The 26,634-nt window shown below is 40.4% G+C and overlaps 1 protein-coding gene across 2 annotated transcripts in view; it reads right to left on the bottom strand.

Annotated features, from left to right (window-relative positions):
- RPAP1 (RNA polymerase II associated protein 1) overlaps nucleotides 1-26,634 on the bottom strand; it is a 38,226-nt gene that overhangs the window by 10,292 nt on the left and 1,300 nt on the right. Inside the window, exons 2-17 of one of the 2 annotated variants that reach the window (XM_072338573.1) lie at nucleotides 23,286-23,525; nucleotides 22,163-22,311; nucleotides 21,583-21,675; nucleotides 20,082-20,259; nucleotides 17,992-18,168; nucleotides 17,032-17,238; nucleotides 13,079-13,194; nucleotides 12,543-12,641; nucleotides 11,984-12,085; nucleotides 10,253-10,420; nucleotides 8,902-9,087; nucleotides 7,132-7,266; nucleotides 6,782-6,961; nucleotides 4,051-4,208; nucleotides 2,593-2,772; nucleotides 1,617-1,818 (exon numbers count right to left, since the gene is read on the bottom strand). In XM_072338573.1, the coding sequence (XP_072194674.1) occupies nucleotides 1,617-1,818; nucleotides 2,593-2,772; nucleotides 4,051-4,208; nucleotides 6,782-6,961; nucleotides 7,132-7,266; nucleotides 8,902-9,087; nucleotides 10,253-10,420; nucleotides 11,984-12,085; nucleotides 12,543-12,641; nucleotides 13,079-13,194; nucleotides 17,032-17,238; nucleotides 17,992-18,168; nucleotides 20,082-20,259; nucleotides 21,583-21,675; nucleotides 22,163-22,311; nucleotides 23,286-23,475 (2,520 nt within the window). In that variant the 5' untranslated portion in view covers nucleotides 23,476-23,525. The remainder of the gene's footprint in view (nucleotides 1-1,616; nucleotides 1,819-2,592; nucleotides 2,773-4,050; nucleotides 4,209-6,781; nucleotides 6,962-7,131; nucleotides 7,267-8,901; nucleotides 9,088-10,252; nucleotides 10,421-11,983; nucleotides 12,086-12,542; nucleotides 12,642-13,078; nucleotides 13,195-17,031; nucleotides 17,239-17,991; nucleotides 18,169-20,081; nucleotides 20,260-21,582; nucleotides 21,676-22,162; nucleotides 22,312-23,285; nucleotides 23,526-26,634) is intronic. The other variant, XM_072338574.1, reaches the window with a different exon arrangement.

The following is a 26,634-nucleotide window of genomic DNA, read 5'->3' as shown; positions in this document are numbered from 1 at the left end:
AGATCAGTCCTGCGATAGGTTAGAGCTAGCTTAACTGCTGAGAGTACAGAAGCTGAGAGCTGGCACCTCAAGGTGTCCTCATACTCAAGTATTAGAATGCATCAAAGATAACTCTTATTTGGCTGGAAGTAAGGTATGGGATCCTTGGGAGCAAAATTCCCTAGGTGTAAACTTGCTCTATGTGGTTGACACCCCCCACTTCTTAACATTCTACCTATATTCTGATATTCTCATTTAACTTGAAGAAAATCCCGATTTTTCTGCCCCTAGTAAGCAATATTCCAGATTGAACAAACAGGCCAGCACTTTTTGTTTTCCCCATTATACTCTGCCTTTGATAGAGAAACACTCATTGCTGCAAGAAAATCTGATTTTCCCCCAGGTGGAAGCTGTCCCCAGAAATCAGTCAGCAAAATCTAAATGTTATCCGTAATTCTTAGTAGCCTAGGAAAACTATCCCACGGAGGTCCCCGTATTCACTAGTCTAGTGACCATACAGGTTAATTTATTTTTTTTCATTTTCCTTTTTTTACCTCAGATCCATTCAAATATGCTACGTGTAATTTGCATTTTACTTTTCAATCAGATCATCTAACCACAAGCTGATGACTACCTTTTTTTTTTCTTGAAGTGGAAATTAAAATTCACATGGCACAGTTCAAGGAGCTAAGAAATTATTTAGTCAGCTGCTTTTCTGGAATATCCACAGAGGGGAAAAAGGAATACTAATCTCCTTAAATGGTCTTCCTGGGTCTCTAAAGACCAGGACCTAATGACAGCAGGACAAAGGAGCTAACTACCTTTGTGGAATTGAAGATATCTTTGAAAGACACAGGCAGTTTCCACCCTAGCCAAGGCAAACAAATTCATTTGATTCAGGCAAATTTCAGGGGAGTTAGAGAGATCTAAATAAATATAGGCATTAAATTATTCCCATATCTTAAAGACAACATTCCCAGGTCAGAACTTGGGCACATCAGCTGGGCAGTTAAGAGGAATCCCGCAGTTATCTTTAGAACGTGAAACTTTAAAGTAGCAAAAGGATACAACACATATGCCACCTTCAGAAAACTCTGTTAAAAAGATGGTTACATACTGCAACAGTGACCATGTTACAGAATTTCACTTCCAGTGTTGATGGGACAGTAAATAAATTAATCTTTATTGCTTCCTGTCCAAAGTTCATATGGTGTGACCCTGAATATTCAATCTTCCTACAAGCTTATTGCAATAACTGTCCAAATGCAGGATCTCAGACCATCACAAATGCAAAAATGTACAACTCAATTTAGCCCACGAGGAGGAAGGACTGCCAAACTGAATTAGGTCATATTTAGTGCATGCTGGGTATCTCTGCAGTAAATCAAATGAGTCACTGCACTATCACACTCCGTGATCGAGACTGATAGCCCAGAAGAAGAAACGAAGACAGTGACATTTGGCATTGCCAGTGTGAAGGATCAGCACCCAGCCTAGGTAAAAGGTATGGTAAACAAAACCTAGTCCTCATCTGTGTTCTTCAAAGCCTTCCTTTTTTTTTTTTCCAGGTTTTCAGTGGTAATACAGAAGCTGATACTGGTGACGTGAAAAGACAACCTATGTTTTTCTGTCCTTACCTGTTGACTGCAAGCACTGTAAAAACCTCCCAGGTAGATCATGTAAGCTGTGGTCAGAGGCTGAAGTTTCTGCCAAGTTTCTGTCCAAGATATTGCCTGCAGGAATTTTTTCATGCTGGTCTCTAGAAAGGGCTGTAAGCCTGACACTTGATTCCACGTTACTGGAGGAGGCGGAATCTGTTCACTGTCTTCACAGCTATTATTGAAACACAGCAGAAGAATGACACAGGACAGTGAGGATGCCTTGAAAACAATTCTCTCTAAAATATAATTTGAATAGCAAGATTTCCAGTTACATGTAGCATGGAAGATGGATGACTAATGGCAGCCACTAGGGGAAAAACAACTTTGCACATTCCCACAGACGAGAACAAATCATTTTAGACAGAAAAGCCAAATGAGAAACTATGCATGAAAGCTGAAGTTTCTTCACCTGCATTACTCTCTCCTTAGCTAAGCTCTTTTATTACTGAATGTTACCCCATTATCCAGCCTTGACTAAATTAGCCCAGAGTTTCTTGTTTGGTTCATTGTTTTTTTCCCCACCAAAAAACACACTTGTATTTTCAGCAACTTCCAATGCGTTGACATCCAATAAAACCAGCAAACCTACAGCCCACTTTTCTTAATCCTGATCCACCTTGTCCTCCACAGAGTTTATTTTCCTCCTCAGAGAGGTCATTTTCTTTTTCCCCTGAAGGAAAAGTCCCAAGAGTTTTCTAGTTCATTCTGGCAGGAATGCATTGATAAATGAAGATTCTTACCCCTCCCTCTTATCAGGCTAGCAGGCATACAGCTATCTACCAGCCTTCAATCTACCTCTTCTATCCTCGTATCAAAAGCAGCACACCTCACATGCAGGGATTCACATGTGGGACAGTACACCATATGAAATGAAGGGTAAAGCCAGGTCTCCTAACTGAAGAGAATATAAGACAACTGCTCAGAAGCACAGAACAGGTGTTGGACAGCCTACCTGCTCAGCTTGGCTTGCAGCTCCACTGTGCAGCCTGCAGTTTGTGTCACATGTACCAGCAGAGTAACCACTGCTGCAGCTCGCTGGACAGATAACTCAAACATGGGGTTCTTCTCATGGCTAGTGCTGAGCAACTCAGGCAGGGACTGCAGTATCCTCACCAGCACAGGATAGAGATCCCTACAGTTTAAAATACAAAATATATGAAGTTGGAAATAGTCCAACATCCTGCTCAAGCTTAGTCAGCTAAAGCAAGTTTGCCTAGGAAAATGTGTAGTTAGGTCTTGAATATCTTCAAGGATGCAGAGTCCAGTCTTTCTGAAAAATCTGTTCCAGTGTGACTATCCCCACAGTAGAAGGTTTTCCTTTTAATTAAGAGGAATTTCCTCCATTTCAATTTGTACCCATTGCTCCTTGTACTTCCCCTGCTATCCCTGGGAGGATCTGGCCCTTTTCTTTGAACATCTTCCCATCACACATTGCTAAGGTGAGATGAGAAACATCAACATCCCCCCCAAAAAATAATCAAAAGACACAGAAAAAATGACAAAGAATTCTATCATTCCCAACTCAACTGAATGGAATCTACCCTGCTTCCAAACATTCCAACCAACTCTTTAAAAAACACTAAATATTTATTTTCTTCTTTTTTTCCTCTAGTTTTCAAATGCTCAGAGTATACATAGTTATGCATACATACATAATGCAAACATACATACATAATTGCATTTAAACAATCTTCTGCTGCTTCTCTTCTCAGAGTTAGCTACAATGTTACAAAATGATATATTGAGTTTTACTTCATTAACCAATACACTGTTGTGCTCAAAATGCTGTTGCAAAGAGAACTTCCCTTCCAACTACTACTACTGGCCTCTCTTCCATTCCTCTTCAGGGGAACTCCACAGCTATCTCCATGCTTTCAAAGACTCAATGCTTAAGGAAGGTCAGATTTATTCCAGACCAGACCTTGAAGTACAAGAACCTGAATTTTGTACTGAACTGAGAGTTGATGCAGAGTTTGTATGCATTAGTCTGCCTCAATTTTCATGTATGCTGGGGACTTCTGCCCAGACTAGCTTTAGCACATCAGACTCAATCCTTAGGTGTGCTGCACTCAGCGTGTCTTGAGGTCACACAAGCACAGCTGATTCACAAGCCTTCAAGGGGAAAAAAAGATGTAGCCCTAAAAAGTTTAAGTTTATCCCAGAGAAGAGAGAAGAAATAATGAATTAAAAGTGATTAAGCGCAAGAAATAAAAGAGAAAAATGAAACTCAATGCACTCAACATAAAACTCAGTTTCTGAAGGTGTTAATCGTAAAAGGCAAAGGAAGGTAAGACTCCCTGAAGGAAGTAGCAACTGACTCTAGAGATCCCATATTCACCCCCCTAGAACACGATGCCTCTGTTGTGCCCTCCACCCCCACCATTCCCACTTCTCCAGCTTTGGACTGTACCGGTAGAGGTCACAGGCCTGACCGTAACCAGCAGCCACTGCCCACAGCCGGAAGGCTTCCGTGCTCAGTCTGATGGCCTCTTCCTTTGGCAGAAGCAGATCCTGAGGATCTTCAGCTGTAAATCGAATTAAGCGGCTCTTCATTTCAAACTTATTAAGCTGTAAAACAAATGAAAATGAGTAAAAAAAGCAAAACATGACCAAGGAATAACAGACTTCACTCATATGCATTACAACACATTAACCTGACACACAAAAAAACCTGCAGATTTTACTGCACTTTATTCTAAACTCCCCTAGCACTGTTCTAACCTGTTTTCATCTCGTGTAATCCTAGGGAGCATACTACAAAGGGTCAGTAAATCATTAACAGCCATTAAGATGGAGGTGTCCTTGGAAGAGATGCCTGGGTGTTATCTCACCCATTCCACACACAGATCAAGTACACTTAAACCACAGAGGTTTGCCAGGCTGCCACACACTCTTTGCAGCATTTTTAAACTTTTAAACAAAAATGACTCTTCTTTAACTAGTCATATAAGTAGAACTCCAGTAGTCAAGATTACAGTGAGATTTGTAAAAAACACTGTACATAAAAATCACTGAATGAATTCTTCCATTCCTCTTAAGAGGTTACATTAGATGGCTTTCAGAGGTCATACGAACTGAATCTTTCTATAACTCTGTTTGTTTTACAAAATGGGTACCTCCTGCCTATTAGCTTTTTCTTTAAATATAGAATTTTAGTGCTTTCAAAATGTTCCGAGGTTATTTTAGCATTTAATTAAGCCTGACATGACTCATTTGCAGTTCTCTAGAAATAACTTTTATCCTCCCCAACAACTGGATATTTTTGCTTAACCATAGAAAAGAGCTTCTCCTTCCCTCTCCCACACATACAAAAGCTTATGCGCGCTCTGTCCAAACGCACCGACAATGCTTTTCTCCAACACAAGAACACATTATAGATAATTTGAAATTCAAATGCTTTAGAGCCATCTCGTAGGGAAATCACTGCACACCCACAAGAAGCAAAGGAGCTGATGAATCAAACTATGAATTCTGACACCTCTCCTACAGAACAGAGGGCAAAGATAAATTTACTTCCTGAGGAGGAAGATGGAAGAACTCTGTTTTTAGGTAAAATTCCTACGCTATTTTGTTTTTTAGTATCTTCCATTCCCATGTTCAAGTGCCTGCAACAAGTCATATGAGAGTAAAACAGAACCAAACTCTGAGCGGTAGGAACCTTGTAAACAATGTTTGCATGCCTGGAATACCTGGACTACTCAAAATCTAAATGAGAATGAAATTTAGAGATTTTCTATTATGTTCCTACCACCACTTACAACTTTAAACATCCCATTATCTATTATCAGCATGTCATTCTATGTACTTTATAGCACAACTTAGTATTCTCCTGCTAATGCTAGCAATTTCCTGCATAGCAATTTATTGGATGCTATTAAAAATACTGAACCAAAACACCTCAGAGGTGCAACACTGCACTGTAATGGGTGCTACTCTGAGTTGATGTTACTTATTTATAGCACCGGTGTGATGCCCTGTATGAGGGAACACACTTATCTCTGAAATGGAAAACCTGTCCAGAAGTAGATAAGAGGGGCTGGAAGTACTGACCAATAACCTGAGCTGTTAGGGAAATTCACAGCAGAAAAGTTCAACTAGAGCTTTCAAACACGAAGACACAAATAAGACCTCTGGCTTATGAAGTCCTAAGCTGCCTGTCATTGAAGTCACAGGAGAGTACAGAGCAATACATGCTGATGTGCACTCTAAGCATTTGCTACTGGCCAGTATCACTGTACAGCATAGCTGCACTACATAGACCTCCCTCCATCCTGAAAAAAAAAAGAGGTAAAGAAAAGTCTGAAATAGCTTCCCTGCTGCTATACAACAGAAGACACATTGTAATATTGTCAACAGTTCCTTCAGAACACATACACACATCTTCTACACAAGGATTATTTTGGCTTCTTTATTTCAGCTCGTACTTTGTCTTCCAAAGGATTTCTGAGGTTTTCCTGCAAATGGCAGAAGATATCTATAGAGGTAACCTCACAGAGACCGTGGTTAAGAGCTACGCCAAGCTTGAATCACCAGCAGGTCTAATCGTAAAGCACAAAGAGCCAGGGAAAAGTTGCTTGTCAGAAAGGACCTCTAAAGACTGCAGTTCTCTCTGTTTAGAGCAGGTTGCTCAGAGCGAGGTCCAGTAGGGTTTTGGATTTCTTCACAGATGGGAAGTCTGCAGCCTCCTTGGGCAACCTTTTTGCAACTTTCACCACTTTCACCTTAGCAGTAAATTTCTATTTTTAACTGTCTTGTACTTCAAATTGTGCTCGCTGCTTCTCATCAGTGTATCCACTGAAAGAGTAAATTTTGCTGTTTTCTTTACTCCCTTGACAGAACACAAATCATCACCAGCTTTCTGTTGCCAAGCCTAAACAATTACAGGGAAAGATTGAAAGCTGTATGTCAAATACTTCAATCTCTTACTCATTTAAGTGGCCCTATTGCTTCCTTTTACCTCAGTGTGAGACTGAAACAGGAACTCTGACCCCATATCTCCTAGTTGCATATGTATAGGGCAGGTCTGAATCACTTTCTTCAGCTTAATCACCCCCCATTAATTATCCATCATTAGCAAGGAAGCAAGGCACAGAAAACAAATGGAGCCTGATATCAGAAAAGCTCTTCTGATAATCACTTACCAGCCTGGCTGTTGCGTTTCTGCCTCCAGATGCCAATACTCTGATGAACTTCATAGCAGCAGAGCAAGCAACTCCATGGAGACTGGTGAGCAAACATCCTGGTTCAGCCACGTGAGGATCCCATCGAGTAGGGAGAAATTCCCTAACAATGGTGTCAATCAACCGAGGACAATCAAGCAGCTGCAGAAAAACAGCAGGCACCACAAATAACTGAAAGCATGCTATTCCAGTAGCCATACACACAGAATGCCCAAGTTTGTCTTATCATCACCTTGTCATAATTTCATCTGCTTCTTTTTTCCCTTTTCAAATCTTTTCCTATCATTCCCCCTGTACAATAACAGATTTACCTGGAGGCATGCTTCAGAGGAGTGCCTTGCTATGCGGGTAAGGATGTGCAGGATATCCAAGACAACTGTTGGAACAGGTCGTACCACCTCAAGGATATACCTCAGCCGGTGATGAATCCTTGTCTTCAGAAGTCCCTGAAAGGAAAAAAAATATATTCATTATGCTCTTAACTGCTCCCTGAGAAGCAGTTGTGGGAAGGGAAAAGCAGACGCAATTAAATCTTTTGCAGATAGAAAGTATTAAAATTGCCACTGGGGAAATGAAGAGAGAAGTTTCTGTAGATTTGCTATTATGCCAGCAAACAATCAAAAAGTTGGCCCAACAGGGCAGGAACATCTGAACTTCTGTTCTGTATCAGACCACCAGTGAGTTTTTTGGATAGTTGTGTTCTTCAGAGTTTGAAACTGCAAGTAACGGGGAATACCTCTCCTACAAAGGGCTATTAAAATGTAATGTGGCTGAAAAGGGTTCTCATGCATTTCGGCTAGCTACCACCTTCATTGAACACAGTACTCTTTCTTTAGTCCTGACAGTGCTTGTCACATTGGAGAAAGCTGACAGAAGTGGAGAACAGCCACCAGCTACTATTCTGCAGTAACAAGAGACAGATGCAGACAGATTATGTGATTTTGTATCGCTCAAGGAGCAGAAGACCATGATCAGTGACAATGGTAGAAATCAATCTTAGTGATAAAGCGTTATGCACTTCTAGTTTTGGGAAAAGGCACGACACTTGAGTTCACAGGACTGATACCTTTAAAAGTTGCAGCCAGGCAAGTCTGAAGCTCTATTTGACTGAATTCAGCTACTAGTTTAAATATCATTCTTCCAACATGTGGAACTGGGATGTAAAAACCAATAAGCAGGTGTGAAATGGAATTTATTTCACAACAGCTGGAACAAAGGAGAATTTTTTGCCAAATCTCTTCTGAGTTCAGACCACGTACCTGTTTCCAAAGTGACAAACAGACTTCATCTCTTTTTGTTAAGCCTCTTAAACATCATAACTTATTAGAACAAATCTGCAATCACAAAGCTACTGAAACCAGATATCTGAGTACAGTAATTCATTTGCCCCGTGAAGTTTATAACCATTTGCCATTTGAATACATGGACTAAGTGATGTGACCACAGACCTCAATGACAGCAGCAGGCAGGAGCTTCATTGGCTCCAGAAGGGTTGAGTTTGAGATGGCAAAGAGTACTGTTGTTAGATCTTATATTGAAGCTAAATTAAATAAATCCCTGACGTGAAATTCATTCTGAGAGATGCAACATGAAGAGTGATATTAGGGAAATGCTAAGAAATCACTGCATCAAATGCAAAGAGAATGTCATTGTACCAGTCTAATTCAGAACTATCCAGCTGTAATTCTCTTGCTTAACTTTACAATGGTGCACAAAAACACTTTAATAGTCTCTACAACTGTTTCACCTGTTCAAGTAAGTGAACATGAAAATCATGTCTGTATTCAATCTTTCAACAAATCATGGTCATCAGCATGCTTGTTGCCAGCTTCCCCAGAGGAAGTTAGGGATACTTAATGATGAAATCACACCGGTCAAGTCTCAACAATTTTAAAGGTTAATAAAATTACACTGCTGATAATGTATGACAGAAACATAACCTCCAACAGCTAAAGAGATGCTGTAATTTTTGTTTATAACACTACTAGCACATACAGAAGAGTACACATTTCAACAGCACACACAGCTGCTGCACACAGTCTATTTTTCCAGAAAGATTTCAGGCCAAGCTGTGTGCTTACCTTTACAACATCATAACGGGCTACATCTGCATCTGGCTTGTTTTCATCCTTTTGTTTTTTATTCTGAGACTTCTCTGTTCCAGTTAATTCTTCTTCTTCTTCTTCCTCTTCTTCTTCCTCATTGTTGGGGACAAACGGGAATGCAGCCATCCCTTGGTACCACGAGAAAGTCCAATCAAGATATTTCTATGAGGAGGGCAAAAGCACACACAATTCTCACACAAAGAGATAACAGAAGACCAAAAAAAAAAATTCAAGAACACTGAATTGCAGGTTGCCTTACAGATTCCCACCAAACTCAGGAAAATGGGAACATAATAAAGGCTTCTCTAAACATTTACAGGTTGGATTAAACGCTTTTTCAGAGAAGTGACTTTAATCTATGACCCACAGACACTTGGGAAATCATGAAAAGCAATTACTGTGACATGAATTAAATCCACTAGACAAGGAACAGAAATGCAGCCTAATAGAAAAATGTTTAAGATAAAAATAAATAACCACCAAGGGCTCTAGAAGTTAAACTGGATTTTGACATTTATTAGCTCTATTCCCATTTCTGGACCTGCATGATAGGCATCTAGAGATCTATCCACTCTTTTCTAGCACCATTCTCTTTGCAGCTTAACACAGAAGTAGCCCTCAAAACGGAACTTGAAACACAGGCCATAGTCTGTTTTGCCCATAATAGCCTGTTTCTGTTCAACCAGGACAACTCTTTAACCTTGCTGTTTAGGGTCCAGTATCTCTGAACACCCAAAAGAAGTTTCAGACTTCTAACAGAAAAAAAAGCATCAAGGAGAAAACAGATTTGTAAGAATAGAAAAATAGGTATACAGTCGTGAAAGTTATGAATAGGTATAAAGTCGTGAAACATATGTGAGATCAACAGATGATGGACAGTGATGGAGAGAGACTAGTACTACCGTGAGGCCTGACAAAAAGCAGGGAAAATACTTAGTCACTAATTTGTTCAGAAGCAGGAAAATTGCAGCAAAAAGCCAACAACAGAGGAGTTGATATTAAGAATAAAATGTCTATATCATACACATACGCTAAAAGTAACATGTTCTACATTTTAAAGGTGTCAAGATGGAAGAGAACTCCTACAACAGCCTGCACCAAATTAAATCATAGGCAGAGCTAATTTAAATAGGAAAAAAGAGGACTGAATCTCTCAAATTCGGATAATACAGTTCTTTGTCTGTCCCAAAGCACAGAAATAGCATTCTACGGACCACTAGCCCATTCTGCAAGACTTTTTTTAGCAGTTGCTTACCCTGTCTTTTCATTCTGATTCTGTAAATGATTCTGAATGAAACCAAAGCAGTGGATGTAATGATTTCCTCACCTCATCATCAGATGACACCAGCAGAGCTCGGAGAGCACCAACAGATGCTGCCATGACATTATCCACAGTATCATCCAGGGAGAAGCGCAGCAGGAAGAGAAATCCAGCATCAAGAAGCAGACGCAGAACACTGCCTTTCAAGGAGGAAGCGAACTCTCCAGCCCTGGCCTGAAAAGTATACCATACAGAGATAATGTTACAGCTGTCTCACCTCAACTGTGTACAATTTAACATTCTGCATGTTTGCCTCTTCCCAGCTCTATTGTAAAGCAGCTACACTGTGCAGTCAGCACAACAAACTGCTCTGCTTGGTATTCTCCAAGGAAAGTGAAGAATTATCTATAGGGACAGAAAAATTTTGTATCGTTCAGTCCGAAGTTGTGACATAAAAGGACAGAAGGAATGCTTAAGTGTTCACAGATCTTCAAAGACCTACAGTGCCAGCAGTGCAGGAAAATCCACTTAAAAAACATGAAATTGGGCACCTGAGTCACATTTTGACCACCTGCTGTTTACACTAGTTAGGAGTCTTCCATGATACCTAATTTCAGGACATCACAAACTGATGCAGATATGCCAAATTCCAGTGCTGCCCCACTGGTTGGTAAGAGCTCAAACACAAATGACAGAATTGGTAGCCTTTCTAGGGAACACTACCTATTGATGAACAACAACTGTTTCTGCATTACATACTCTCTCTTCCTCTCTTGCATAGGTGGAGTGAAGGTCATATAGCCCCAAATGCAATTACAGTGTACAGACTGGAATCCACCAGGATGTCCACCCTGCTTTGCATGCTACAGACATCTCTCCCCACTTAAAATTCTATGACTCAGGGGCCAGTCCAAGAAAAAAAGAAAGGTTCTAAGAGAATAATTGCACATTCCTATGGTATTTCTGTAACTTCGTTGTGTATTTCCTATTTGGTTTAGAGGGCAAGAAATTATTTTCTGCTTAGATCAATACTGGGACACCATCTATGAGCCTGTCTACAACTATTCCATTATGATGCTGCTGCTGCTTAAGGCAAGTCAGTTGTTTCTCACAGACGAGGTTTTAAGCAAGTTGTTTTGTATTTTCTCTTCTCCTCCTTCTAGGAGAGAATTCTGGAGAGGCACATCTACAGTTTTTTAAGCAGAAAAACTTACTTTCTTATGTCTGGACCTTTCTTATGATTTCATCCTGTTCTGCCCCACCTTTCTTCTCAAAACCATGCTGCTACTTCATCTCAGCCTCCACTGCTGTTGGAGGGAAGGTTAGCACTTCCCCCAAGAGTTAGGTGGGAAAGTGCGTGTAATATTCATACTGCTTTATGCCTTTCACTGTAAGATTAGGCTGGTTCATTCTCACCACCTACAGAACAAGCACATCATGTAGCTGGCTCAGGCAACAAGAACTAAGGGGTCATTGCAAATGGGAGTTTTTGTCACAGAAGCAACACTATAAAAATAACTCCTGTCCAAAGAAACGGTGGAACATAAATTGCAGCATTGCTGCTGAGCAACGCTTGAAAGCTGCAAAGCTTCTTCCCGCAGAGAATCCTGAAATTCTATTTGCTATACACCAACACTGTAACTTTTCTTAACAGCAAGATCTTTGGTGTAAAAAGAAATACCCTGCCAGTAATTTTGTTTATCTTCAATAAAACAGAAGACAAACAACTAGGATCAGAAAATCTGGACCCTATTGCAATGGAAACGTCAGCTATGGGGAGGAGTAAATTCCACTTACCTTTTGAACAATACGACCCAAGACCTGTAGAGCCAGTGTCCTCTGCTGAATAAGCTGGCTGCGAGACAAATGAAAGAGCTCTTGGAGAGAATAACCAGCCCTCTAAATGGGGGAGGAAAAAAAAACACAACAAAACAACAACCAACCAACTACAGACAAAAAGAGACCCCTTAAAATAAGATTTGCTGTAAAATAGTGCATAACAGGAGATAAATAGCAACACAGTTTTGTTTGCTGTTTCACACCAATTGCAGAAGAGACTGCAATAGATGAAGTGATGGAAGAAAACTGTACTTAAAACAAAAAAATGTGTATTCCTTTTCCAACAACCCCAGATCTTTAATGGCATTGAGGAAGAAAAGCCTTAACAGCATCGTCTGAAAACAAACAATGCAAGTTAATACACTAAACTTCTCTTCAGGAGCTTGAAGGAAACGATCCTTCTACACTTACTTAAGGTTTCTGTCACTAGAACACCTTGAAACAAAAGGAATCTGACAAAATAAACACAGAAAATGGAAATGGGTGTGCTCTTTCCTTTCTGCTTCATTACACCTACCTCTGCCTCTTCTCCATGGTGATGCAGACCTAAATGAGTAGGCAAATCAGCGTCTGCAGGAATCAAGTCTCCCTTTAAACTGAATCGAGCTTGCATTCCCTAACATAAAGAAATTGGTGGAAGGAGAAAGTTATTTTTATTACCTTGCACTCTATTCACCACATCAAATTCTACTTCTGAGATGTCACCTAGCAGCTGATTTGAGAAACTCCCCAGATCAGATCTCAAATTCTTAAAAAAAAAAAAAAAAAACAACAAAAAATTTGATTCCACTTTTTTTTCCTTAGCTTTCAGACCTATTTCACCAAATCCGTGAGTTATCAGACTCTCACTTCGTAGCTCTCTTAAACTCTATAGGCTAAAGTGATCACATATTCTCTCACCCTGTGGAGGACACTAGGCCCCCTTCTTAGCCTTACAAAATCTCTCAGATTGAGAAACCAGCGGATTATTTAGGAAAACTTCAAAATTATCACTGGTGAGAAACAAACCAGACATTTCACAAACAAGAAAAAAATCAGTTTCTGCTTTTAAACCTTTTTAGTTTTCTTCTGCCGGGGTGAAGGCAAATCTTTCATCCACTCTAGCTTCTCAAACTCCACATTGTCCATGTGAATCCATTCCTTCCTTGGCTTCACAGGCAGATCATCATCTTTGGGAGAGAAAATGACAGCTTTACCTTCAAAAGCAAAGATGAAGGAAATCCTATTCCCTATTTGCCAACCCACTTGGCTTAAAGGCTACATCAAATACAGGATCCACATAAAATAAGGAGAAAACAATTTTCAAATGAATTGCTGACTGATGCATAAACATCAAAGACCTACAGCTGTTTTCATCCTTCGTGAGAGCTATAAGAGAAATTATGCAGCACTGTAACAAAATCCACAGACTATGCTAATTAGGGTGAAACCAAATGAAAGTCAGGACACAAATAAGGCCAAATGATCAGAACCAGGGCAGAAAATAATACCAGCCCTGCTTTTGTAAAATAAATGAGTATCATTCAGGAAGGGGAGTGTTAGGGGAGTCAAGAACAGTAGTAACACAAAGAAAGCTGAATGAATTACTGGTCTGGCATGCATGAAGTATGGTTTTAAAGAAGCCAGGACAATGTCAGCCTACGTACACTGAAGGAAGGACACCAGTGCTACCACTTGTGCTTCTGTGACACTTCCAGTACTACTCTCCTTTCTGTGTCACCTTCTAAAGAGCTGAGAAAATCAACTTGGGAGGAAAAAAAAAATCATACGAGAAAAGCTGACACAGCTTGACTGAGAAACAGCTCAGTGGGAAAATGGGGCAGCTGAACAAGAATTTCAGAGGTGAGGGCACTACAGGAAGAAATGACTGATTTAACTTGTTGAACAGTTTTGACCAGAACAATTTGAGAAACAATACATTTAGGCTTTACAACACAAGAATTGCCCTAAGATCAACATGTGGAAAAATATCACAAGTGAATGCACAGAAGAGATTATCTAAATGTTAGCAAAGGTAATGCCTGGCTAGTACAAACTGTCCCGGGCTGATATGAGAAAAGATAACTAAAAAGTTCTTGCTATCTCAAGAGAAATCACACAAATTGACACAAGCAGACAGACTGAGGGCAAGGAAAGCAAGACCATCACTCCTACCGGAGCAAAACAAGACCAGAATTAATTCACATTGCAGCTGTTAATCCTAGTGCTCTTGTCTTCTCCTGCAGAGAACAGAGTGTCCCTCTGAGATGCTCTTCTTTCATCAGAGATTTCCCTGCTGATAACTGGCCCAAAACCCAACCTTCTACTTTCCTCCAATTAGCAGATAAACTTTGAGAAAGGGCACTCATCATTTCTAGGATGAAGCTTCACCCTTACGATCAATGTGGTAGTGAGTCAGGCAAGGAACCAAGCACACAGTTATCTTCCCAAGCCAGAAAGCTGTTGCACAGAATTTCAGCCAAAGGCTCAACACACATTTTAATTGAAGGAGAAAAGCATCTGATATGTAAGAAAGTGGAATGTCTGTAGGTGGTGGATGCAAAATCAGAGGAAATAGAAATCAACAGGAAAAAAAAAAAAAAGATCTATTGACATTTGTAATTCAACAAATTGTTTTTTCCTTCTCCATTAATCACTAAACTGGATAATCATTCTATGAATAGGATTACACACATTATCATCAGCCTGTAGCATTATGATCTTGTCAACAAGAAAAGACATATACATATTCCAAGGCATCAGCAGATTGCTCAGTTACTGAGAAAACCATTTACAGAAACAGAAGCTGGCAGTTTAAATGCAAAATCTGCACTGAACTTTTTCAGAGTTGCACTATATTAAGGACTACCAACCAACTGCTTCCTTTTCTTGTTTGCTTTCCCTTTTGTCTTGGTGCCAGGATTTGCTTTTCTATTTGATAAGATTAGAAGTCGCTATATAAAGGCTTTACTGTCTTCTTTATTAGAGACAGTTGCCTTTTATCTCATTAGTGAGGCAAGTTTGACTTTTGAGCAGTCCTGTTCTTTTGTGTCATCCTCCTTAACCTTAGGAAATTCTGAAGGACTGCTTCTGCCAAATTATTCATCTGAGTTAAATTCCAAGCACAAGCAAATTAAGATTTTACATCTCCTGTGGGCCAAGATGGGCTGCAGACATAAACTCGGGGGCTAGAAAGGCTTCCCTTGGCTTCCTAACAGTGATCTAGATCACTCTTTCCTTGTTATTTCTAATATTCTAGGAAAACTCAATTTCTTCTGTCTGCAATCTTGTAGGGGCAGTAAAGGATGTTATCAGCACACAACGCTTTGTACATGGAGCTTTTCCAAGAGCACTACTACAATTTTGTTCAGTCTCTACAGTTAAACAGCCCACTCCTATTGTTCCTATGAGTAAAAGGAAGTCACTTAATCTGATGCTACTCGCGCACTCAACTGTTCTGGGAAAAGCATTAAAACCTGTTATTTTGATTAATGTGAGTTCCTGAAAAACAAAAACCTGGGGAGAAACAGCAAAAGTGAGGTGTTTTCTTGAGTATGAGGCAATCATCGTACACACATACACATAGATTCATCCCTCTCATCAAGAAAATGGTAAACACTTGTTAAGTCTTGCAAACACCAAGCTAAAATCCAAGACAGATTTGGAGACCTCTTTAATCAGACTGCATGGGAGACAAAGAATGGATCAGAAGAGAGAATCAGGAGACGAAGACAGCCAAAGATTAACATGAAACTGGAAGAAAAGTATGCTAATAAAGGAGAGATGCCTCTTTCAAACAAAAGTGTTCTGGAAGGTGTGAATGGAAGCCTAATGTTACCTAATGTATTTCTGTTACTAAGAAAAGGGAAAAACACGAACAGAGCAACAATATGAGAAACATAAGGGGGTAAATGCTTCTTTGGGCTGTTATGAAGAACACAAAGATTGTTCTTAGTTGCCTGTGAAAAAGCAGTTTTCTTCTCACATAAGCATAGAAACTGCAGATCCAGCACAGACAGCATCAGTGCAGGCTTCCTTAGCACAACTGAAGCAAGCCAATACTTACAAGTATGTAATTAAGCAAGACGTAAAATTGCCCCTTAGTCACCCACCAAAGACTCCTTGTAAGGAAAATAAGAGATGCAAATAACATGTGGAGATCCACAGGTACACAAACCTCAGTGAATGCTGTTCTGATATCAAAGTGAGACACGCTAAGGTCTCTTGGCAATTCAGAGGCAAAGATAAAGATTTCTGTCAACAAACTTCCACAACTTCATTCTTTTGGACACATTACCACTCTTCCATCATCAGAATATACAAGGTAAAAGAATCAACAGTAAAACTGAGTATTAGAACACTGTTGTAAAATGCAACTGCTCTGTACAATTCTTCTGAAAAAGCAGAACTCTCTATAAGTTAGCATCTTCTTCCACCCATAGCACACAAAAGAAAGAATCATAACCTTTGGAAATGCTTACATGGGCTCTGAAATACAAGTCAAACAGTGGGGCCATCAGGAGCAGTCTCACATTAAGACAAATGTGCTACACGAGCTACTTCACTGGCTGTCATCTCCATGCATAACAGCGAGTCCTTTCAAGGAGATCTAACCACTGTTTATCCCCATCTTGTCCCAGTTAAAAGAAGTAAGAAGCAAGTGCTGCTTGAATATCACGCTCTTCTATTTCCCTGTTTACACAACTAAATAAGAACAGCAACGATGCTTACTTTTAAAACATTTTTCTCCGAGTGATCTCAGAACAAATTTCCAAAATAAAGCAAGACCTCTCACTGCATGGCTCAGCACCTCCATTATGTAGTGCATCATCCTTCTAATCCACAGCTCAGCTAGAAACAACAAGAATGCTCTTCCTTGAACTTAAAAATCTTTAAATATCGTGATAAAGTTCTGATTTGGATAATTAACAAAGTTCCACAGAACTCTGATCCGGGCTGATGCAAACACCATAAAAAAACCTTACATTTATGTTCTGAACATTAACAATATGTACTGTGTCTCTTACCTGTAATTTCCATTTTCGTATTTTCATCCCTCCTTACAGATTCCTCCAGACCTGACTCCTGCATGGAAAGTGATGTTCCCACATCATGTTGAGGCACAGTCAGAGATTCCACAAACTCCTCCGGTTTGTTCTGTTCCATTTTTATTTCATTTTTCTGGCCTACATTACCACTGCGTCGTGACTTTAAGAAAGCAACTAAACTGGGATCTGCAAGTATTGACAAAAGGACAGGCAGATAATCGGCAGCCTCAAAACACCTGATACATCTATAGGTCCTGCCATTTATGTTTTAGTCTTTTGAATCCCATTCCACATATTCCTTCTTCTCTGCCAACTGTCGCTTGTTTGCAGATGAGGCATTTAACTGTTTTATGGCTTGCTGAGCACATAATCATTGGACAACTAACTGAAAAAAAATTTAGCATATATCCTTCCCTTTTTAAACTCCAAGTGTTGGCCTCACTACAATCTCTTAAGGATTGAGTAGTACAGACAAGGAGCAAAGGTCACAAATCAGTCATAATAAGAAAGCGCAAAACCAAGATATCTTTCATACACGTGCCATTGTTATAAGCAGTGAAGTTAAATGGCAATATTTTTTCACCTTTCTTATCTGCTTCAGTGAATTACCATTTAGGTCCTCAGTACACATACATGTAGCCAGGTATCAGGTGTGCAAAGTAACTGTGTGCATGGACCATCTTATTCCACAGCAAAGGCGAGATGAGACGGTCTTCAACCAAGCTCCCTCTCACTGAGGAATAAGTACTCAAATTTCTTCACGCTTGATTCTTATTCACAAGCTACAGATGTGAGATGGAAGTTAAGCTATCTCCATGTACAATGACTAGTGATTCTAAGCTCCCACCTTTGATCTGTAAATTTGTTGAAACTTTAAGACACCTACATGTTCAGTAAGCCTCCATACTTCCAAGACAATTCACTCTGGGAAGCACATACCTAGCTGAGCCAGAAGCCTTTCCTGCTCCTTCAGGATCTCTTCCTGGGACATGGACTGCAGCTTCTCTAAATTCTCTTTGTGGATAGCCTGAGCTTCCTGCTCACTCTTTTGGCTTCCAAGACCCTCTCCCGTTATGATACAAGGCCGCTGAGAGATGAAAACACCATCAGCTTTATCTGAAAGATCCAGCAAATAAAGCAGTTAGTCATTTAAATCTTGACAGAATTATGAGCTCATTTAGATTTTGTCATTAGCAAGCCCACACTAGAAACCTTGGTAGCCAAATTAAAAAATGAGTAAAGAAGCTTAGTTTATCTGGAAACAAAATTAAGAGATCTGGGCTTTCAGGTTTTCATTGCATGTATCAATAAAACGTCACCACTGACTTGTTTCTTTAGGAGCTGGAGAGAGACAGAGAAGAAAATATTTTGTTTCTTTGAAGCAAAGCCACAAAAGGTAAATTTGAGCATAATTCACAAATCAGGATATTATTCTGAGTTAGCTTCCTTCTCTGCCCTAGAAGACCTGAAGTAATATCAGCTAAGCAAGAAAGCAAATGAAAACTACTACGTAACCCAGTTTCCAGTGTGAGGCAGAATCTACCCTCAGCACAGGCATGTTTTCGTCTTGCAAATTTCTGTATTCATTTTTAAAGGTTAAACATAATAGAAGCTGCAGACAGGCAGATATTTCTCCTACCCTGAACAAAATCAAGTCTCCTTTATCACCCGATCTAAATTCTTTTTAAAGGCTCATTTCATTTAACTGTAGCAGCAAGATAACATGTTCTTCTGGTCAAACTGAGCAAGACTCTCTCACTGACCTACTGTGCAAGGACTTGTCTTTGTAGCTCTACTGTATATGTTGCTTTGTTTGGGTTTTTACATGCTCCATATAGCAACCTGGATAACCCTGTGACCCCAAAACCAGCCAACGAATACATCAAACTCTTGTTCAATCTGCACTAAGGTCTGATGTAATTTCCACAGCAGTTGTCTTGCATATTTAACAAAAAGAAATAAGAAAACAGAAAGGTCTTGTAAGAGATTCACTAAACATTTTACCATTCGGCAGCTCACCTGCACTACAAGAAATATGGCTATCTTCCTTCTGTTGCTTCTAGCAGTCCTCTCACAGAAACCCTTCACCAGCAATCTTGCAGAGGAGAACACACAATTTGCTGATCCCTCAGTTGTATTAATACATCTATCTGTGTTCTCTGACTTCAAGAGGGTCACAGCCAGAGGACTACTGCTTCCCAAAGGATTTCTCAGGCAGAAGTATACATGCACAATTGTAACAGGGTACATAGTAAACACGGTAATAGACCTGGATGATGGATTTGTGCACACACAGCACAACTGAGGGTTCTCTTACCAATTCTCTGACAGGGGTCAGGGTAAACAGAAACCTTAGCCATATGGTGAAAACCTTCAGATGACATCTGGCATTTGTTCCAATGTGAAAAAGAGGACGTCAGGGAAAAAGACAGACATATGTTGTTTCTAAGTAGATAAGACTGCCCAAGACACCTGCACACCTAGAGATGCCAGGACCACTTGAATTGGTTTCATCTTTCCTTGTCACAGTGCCGTCAGATAAATAACTGCTGGAGGTGGCACTGACTCATCAGTGCTGCCTCACAGCATTCCTTATGGAGCAATGTGACAGTCTCACGGCAGAGCAGTGCGTGATGGAAGACTGAGCTTCCAACTTGTACGTAGGTAGAAAAGGGGACCTGCATCAGAGGCCATGCACAAGGTGAATCCTTCTCCAAAAATTGCAAAAACTACTGAAAAAAAAACAAGAAATACTTTTGTATTAAAAGTAAAAGGAGGGCAAAAGCCTTGACAAATAAATCTATTTGACCCTGTGTAAAAATAAAAAAGGACATTAGTGATAAAGCTACTCTATCTCTAGAATTTTAATTTGGATCTCTGGCCATTTCAAATCCTTGCCACATCACAGATATTCCTAGAGACCACAATTTTGAAACTAAGGGCAATTTAAAGATTAGGTTCAATAATGTAACAGTTACTAAAGCTATGGAAATATGGTAGGCTGCATAAGCAGAACCTTCTCCACTTACTATCCCCATTGCCAGAGCATGGTGTCTCTTCTGCTGATCTCTCAGGATTCAGAACGTCCAGAGGAGCTGATGCTATTTGAGTGCACTCAGCAGAGGGAGCTGTTGCTGGCTTTTCAGCAGCTCTTCTTGCTGCCATCTTTTGTGCAAAGATGCTTTTTCTTCCAGATCCCACCTTCACCTGCAAACAAGGAAGCCGTGTGTCACCACTCTCTCCTTCAGACTCCCCCACACACCTGGCACTAACAGGTGTGTAGATCTGATCCTAAAGACATCTTCAAAAAAGACTTTGGGATGTGACACAGGAGAAGTTACTGTCAGCCACCTGCCCTTTTCTGTATGTGTGCTATTCTATTTTAATATACAGCTTAATGCTAGAACAGAGACAAAACATATGAATGTTTTTGCTACCTAGAGAGAAAAGATGATTAATTATAAGTGAACTGGGGCCAGGAAAGTACACCTAAAATATCACCAAACATAACAGTTCCAGATCTCCTGCTGCTTAGAAACCCTGCATAGATGAATACTTTGCATTTCTGAGGATAAATGGAGCTGTACTGTACTGTGCTCACCACATACTTGGAAAAGGCTTCTTATAAGGTGATTAGAGAGCACCAGGGTGAAGAGATTTACACAGTAAGAAGTGGGCAAGTGGTGCTAAAATAATCCTGACTAAATTACTGTGCTGCTCTCCTAGGCAATAGAAGAACAAGGCTCTGAACAGTTTTGGATACACAGGAAATCCAAAGCACACTAAGCAAAAAGACTCTTGCATATCCCCAATCCAAAGAAGCTGAAAAGGCAGTCTTAACATTTAATAGCTACTTTGCACACTCCTGCATCAGGTAAACAGAATTGGTAGCTTTAAAAAGTACTACTTTTTCCTCTCAAAAGAGTTGTCCTTCAAACTAAACTCTTTTTTCCAAGCAACTATAGCTATCAATGACATTCAATTTCCCAGCATTTGATTCCCAGACAGCTAGGGGTTCTTGCTACTATAGCAACTATTCTAACAGCAGCCATAGGCTTCAGTTTTACAGCCCTGAAACAAACTATATGTCAAAATCCAAGACACTGTAAAAGATAATACATGCAACTGCATTCAACTGTCGTTCCAGAAGGAATCAGAGGCAACTTGAGTAAGAACAGACTTATGCAAATCTGGTGGGCAAATTCACTGAGATTGTTCCTCAAAGAAAAGCAAAAACAACAGGGCAGATTTGAACCTACTTGCTAAAGTTATGTGAAGGAGTCTGCCTTTTCCCTATACTGAAAGGATTCCAATATTATTTAACTGTAGGGTACAGACTTCCTATTTGATGGCAGCTCAGTTAGAAAACTTTCTCCTATACCAAGAAGGCAATGGCAGGGAGATGCTGAGCCAGCTTTTTCATCATCCAGCATGCCAAGTCACACATTTTGAGTCCTACCACTCGCCATGCATTGCCTTTTGTTTTAATAGTTAATGAAGGCAGAACAGAATGGCTGGTCCTGCTCTTACCTCACTTTTAATCTCGGAACGATGAAATATCCTTGGAAATGGGTCTCCAGTGGGCACTGGCATGGTCACTGCTTCTGCACTTGTGTCTCGTTCCTGCACCAAAAAAAATCCAACTCAATAAAACCACCACAATAGCCAGACACATTTGTACCATTTTGCTGAGAGTGAACTAAGCTCAGCAGTTTGCAAGCTTTTTCTACGTAGCTGTCAGATTCAGAACACCTTGTGCTTACTTAGAACCAAAGTGAGGCTACCTTCCAAAAGGCTGCGCTGCCAGCTCCACTGACCATCAGAAAACTCAGATAAAAGGAAATTTGGGCCAGCACACAGAAACAAGAATCAGAATTTCACCCAAATTCATACTGGAGCATGCGGCAGATTCAAAGCCACATTTAACTGACAGCAAAATATACCCCCAAATTGTTTTTCCCCCAGCATGCTCCAGGACACTGGTTTATGGTGCTACTACTGCTTCATTATGCTGCAGAGATAAAAGCAGAAGCAGAACCCTATATCCCTGCCACATCTCAATTCACAGCATTCAAAATACACTAGAACATCACATAAAAGCTAGATTTACAATGATTTTGCTGAAGACTGCTGTAATGTGTTGATCATGATTCTCTAGTCTCTCCTCTGGATCTTCATCATCAAAGTGAACACAGGCACTTTTGATTTTGGACTTTTTTGGAGGACCAGGAGTTAGAGCAGGGAGAACATCAGGAAAATCTGTGGAGGGGAAAGAAAAAGGAAAACAAGATCCAAGTTAGTCATATATAACTACTGCACAATAGGTACCAGACCAAGCACTCCTTAACAGCACATATTATAAATGTATAAATATTAATAAGCAAGATGAAGAAGCAGTAAGACAATTATATGAGTTTCATCTCTGACTTGTACTGGGTAATGGAGAGCAACATGCTCAAGAGTTTTATTATTTATGTATTGGCACCAAGGCCCTTTCAAAGGGCTGCATAAGCAAGAAAGTATATTCAGGCCTGACTTCAAATATTAAAGGAAGAAGCAAAAGACTATACTAGAAACACATTGTATCCTTCCAGTTTGTGCTCACAGAAAAACACTTTCACTAACAGCTCCAACAGTGAATGATTAGTATGACCAGGAGCAAGTCAAGACCTCCTTTTCACTGTTTAAAAACAAGAATCATATTTTCTTATCTGGAAACAAGCACCGTAAGATTTAAAGTGTTGCTTTTAAGAGTGAACATTGAGTTTTTGAGACTATTAAGTGCATGACAAGTGTTACAGTTGCTGCTGGTGAAGAAAAAGAAAAACATAGGAAGGAGGCTTATCATGATAGATCTGCTGGTTGAAAGCTGGAACTGTTAGCAGAGTTGAATCTCAGAGACACTAAGAGAAGGACCTGGATAGGAGGTAAAATAAGCACTCAAGAATCAAATGAGTGCAAATCATAGAAAATACTTCTTGCACTGGGACTGCGGGAGTACCGCAGACAGCTGATACTTGGGTTGAAGGCAGTGTGTTGGAAAGGTGGTTCTACCAAAGGTAGCAGTATTGGACAAGTGCATTTTCAAATGAGGCTAAGAACAAATAATACTGCAGGGAAGACACATGCAGGGAAAAAGCAGGTTGAGAGAGGTGATGGGACAAATAACACTGAAAGAGACAGAGAAAAAAACAACAAACGTATTTATGAAAGATTGCCACAGGGGAAATTACCATCCAGCATCACTACATCCTTGCTGTCCTGTAGATGGGGTCTCTCAGCATCTGTGCCCCTTTCCTCTCCCTTCCTCTTGTCTGCTTTCTTCACAATCTTCACTGCAGGTGAAGCTCTGGCTGCCAGAAACTGGTTTTGAAAGCGTATCAAGTCTGCCTCGGACTCCCCAGGCTTTGGTCTTGAGAACATCTTGTCTTCTTGTTTTTGCAAGCTGATCCTGCTTGCTGTTCACATGGAACCTACAGAACACAAGGAAAACTGGTCATAGAGCTGGCTTTCCTAGGGAGAGGACAGAAGCAGCAAGGGAAAACTACTCAACTCTGTGATGCTCTTCTGTACACCACAGCTGCCCTACTTCACAAACACCTCAGGACACAACTATCTGTACCAACATCCCAGACACTACCTTGTTCTTCACTGCCAAACAACATGCTACTAGATAAGTCAACACCTGGTCTACCATCCAGCTGGGAGCAAAATGGCATCCATCCAGCAAGAAGCAAGCCATAATGCCAACCACACAGCCCTGGATTTGCAAAGCTACAGAAGTACCTACACTAAGGCAGTAGATTTAACTTATTCCAAAATCAGCACCAAGTAAGGATGTCAGAGACACAGTACCATGTAAACCTCTTCCCTCCGCCATACTGCTGTCTTCTCAATACGCCAGCATTAACATCTCTGTTAAGAGTCTGTTCATGTAGACATAGACAGAATACTCAGTACTACTGCTCTCTTTTCCAGGCAGAAGGTATGCTATTTCCAAACATTTTCATTCACTGCTCAGACCACTTTGGGGTTGAAAGCCAGGGGAGGTATTTATAAACGCTTATATCTTGGTGCATATCAGAACTTACGAGGAAGACAACTCTTCCACCTCTTGTCTACCGGCCATGAAAATACTTGCAAATTTAGTCTCCATCTCTCATTCCCAGAGCCTGGGACCATCAATTCATTTCTCACACACAGCAAGTAAAGTGTTTGCAAATACATGTCATGCTAATTGAATCACTGATCACCACTAATGCTGCAGACTTGACACCCTCCCACACACGGTATTTCGAAATATTTTGTACATATTTGATCTCTTCTACATTCAAAAGACCATTGGGACTCAGTGATGATTTACCATTAAGCTGGAAAGGGAAATGGATGTAGATTTTTAAAACTACGCTCATCTGCCATGTGGAAAGGCTGTGCACATGAGAAAATGCAAAACTTCAAAGTGAATCTCTGCCTTAATCTCAGACCAAAACAAAGCTCAACCCCCATGAAGGCACAGCCTGCCCTGAAGCCAATGTTTTGTTTGTCTTGTGCTAATATCATCTTCCACTGTGAAGAATGCGGGAAGATACCTTCTGGGAAGGCTGCTGATAGATACAAGAACTACCTCCCTCATGCAGTATTTATGACCAATGCTTGGAACGTTTATATGAATTTTAGCGATCCCATTCTTAATCAGCCTCAGTTGGATACGGAGCTGCTCACTCCATCAACATTAAATTAAGAGAAGTCTGGGCAGTTTTACAGTTCTGTGTTCTTTTGCTCCACAGCTTTTTGGTCTTCTTTTCTAAAATCAAGGCTTTCGAGCAAAACTAATGACCATATGAGACCTGTTGAAAATCCTTTTCCTGCCTCAACTTTCATGCAAAAAATGAATTTAAAGTATACAGATTTAAGAGCTTTGTGAACCAATCTGAAATGGATTTTCCAAGGCTTTGAGTTACCAGGGACTCCATTCACTTCAGCACTCATTACTGCAGAAAGAAACCTCTTCATATGATGCCAGCATCATGAGCTAGTTGCTCAAAATCAGACATCTCACCACACTGGCCTTAATGAAAGCTGTCAGCTCAAGAGTCCCAGAACAACAACCTCCATTTATACCAAGCATACATATGGCACAGACAGCAGCAAGGGAACTCCCCCATGCCCTCTGAACCATAAAATCTTCTCCAGCCCACAGAGAAAATGCCTTAATTCTCTGCCAACACCATCAAGGACAGCTGTGGAACACACTCACCAGTGAGGGGCAACTTCAGAGCAGGATGGGACTGGAACATGCTGCTACCCTGCCTCAAAACATAGCAAAAACACCTGGGATGTCACCACAGTTCTGGCTGATGCTGAAAACACTCCCTTGAAGCCTATTTCCCTTCAAAAAACACAGCAAAAACCGCAGCTCCTGCAGATGGCTCCTTTTTATTGCACTCCAAGTATAAGCACCTGCATTTGCCGTTTACTTATGGAGCTGCCTGCCATGGTCATACTTCTGTTGATAGGTCCCTCTTCAAAATGCCTACACAGCAGCACATGCATCAGAAGACAAGTGTTTCATACCCTGTCATCATGGGCTTCAAAGACAAAAGGAGGGCGATGGCAGTAGCATTAGCAGATGCAAAACGCCCAGTTATAAGTAAAGCGTGCTGCTAATCTTTCTGTGATAGGCTTCTTCCACACTGGGTCACACATATACAGTTGTCTGAGTCTCCACATGTTACATTATTCAGAAATATACTGGACCTTGGAACTGCTTTCATTCATCTTGAGAACTGTTAGTCACAAGAAGACAATTTTGCAGTCACTGCCTAAAGAGGTTAGAAAGTCATCCAGAAGTTGCTATAGGATGGCAATACAGAGGTGGCAACTAGTTTGGTGTAGCAAGTAGATAGAAGACTTATATGTGCTATTTCCGTGCTCTGACTGGGCCTAGAAATTTAATAAAACCAAGGCCTTTGACTTGGTTCTTCTGCAGTCCAACAAGAGAGAAACTGTTTAAATTATACTTGCAAGCTATATAAAACGTAAGGAAAATAGTCTGCTTTATAATGGTACCTGTTTCCATACCCACCAAAGGCCATTTAAGAACATTAGAAGCATTTACCTGGCCATCATAAAGAGCAATTCTTATCCATCAGCACTCCAAGAAAACATGTAAGAAAAATAACAGTGCTGATCATCAGTACTGATGCCACCTCCATGCAGTTTGGTTATCTCCATTCATGCAGCCTGCTATTTAAAAGCTAGGTGAACAAAAGCTGTTTGTCTAAAGGGACCATCACCTAGCTGACACAGCCCAGTGGGACACTGTCCTAAAGAGGTCTGCAAGGGATCAGAACTGCACTGAAAGGACCATGAGCACCTATACACACTATACACAGAATCATTTGCTGTTATATTCTCTGTCTGTACTAAGAATCTCAAAAAATACTTTTCTGATTTGCTTTGGACTGCCCACTGATACAGCTGTTGAAAAACCTGCCAGTTCTGCAGATAGTTTTACAAATGCAGCTGGACTAAAAAAAGGTGTAAAAGCACAGGGGGCAACAAAGCCACAGCCTGCTTCAC

The sequence above is a fragment of the Excalfactoria chinensis genome, chromosome 5 (genome assembly GCF_039878825.1).
Source record: "Excalfactoria chinensis isolate bCotChi1 chromosome 5, bCotChi1.hap2, whole genome shotgun sequence".
Taxonomy (NCBI): Eukaryota; Metazoa; Chordata; class Aves; order Galliformes; family Phasianidae; genus Excalfactoria; species Excalfactoria chinensis.
The sequence above is the reverse complement of the archived record's forward strand: the minus strand, read 5'-3'. Positions and strand labels throughout refer to the sequence as shown.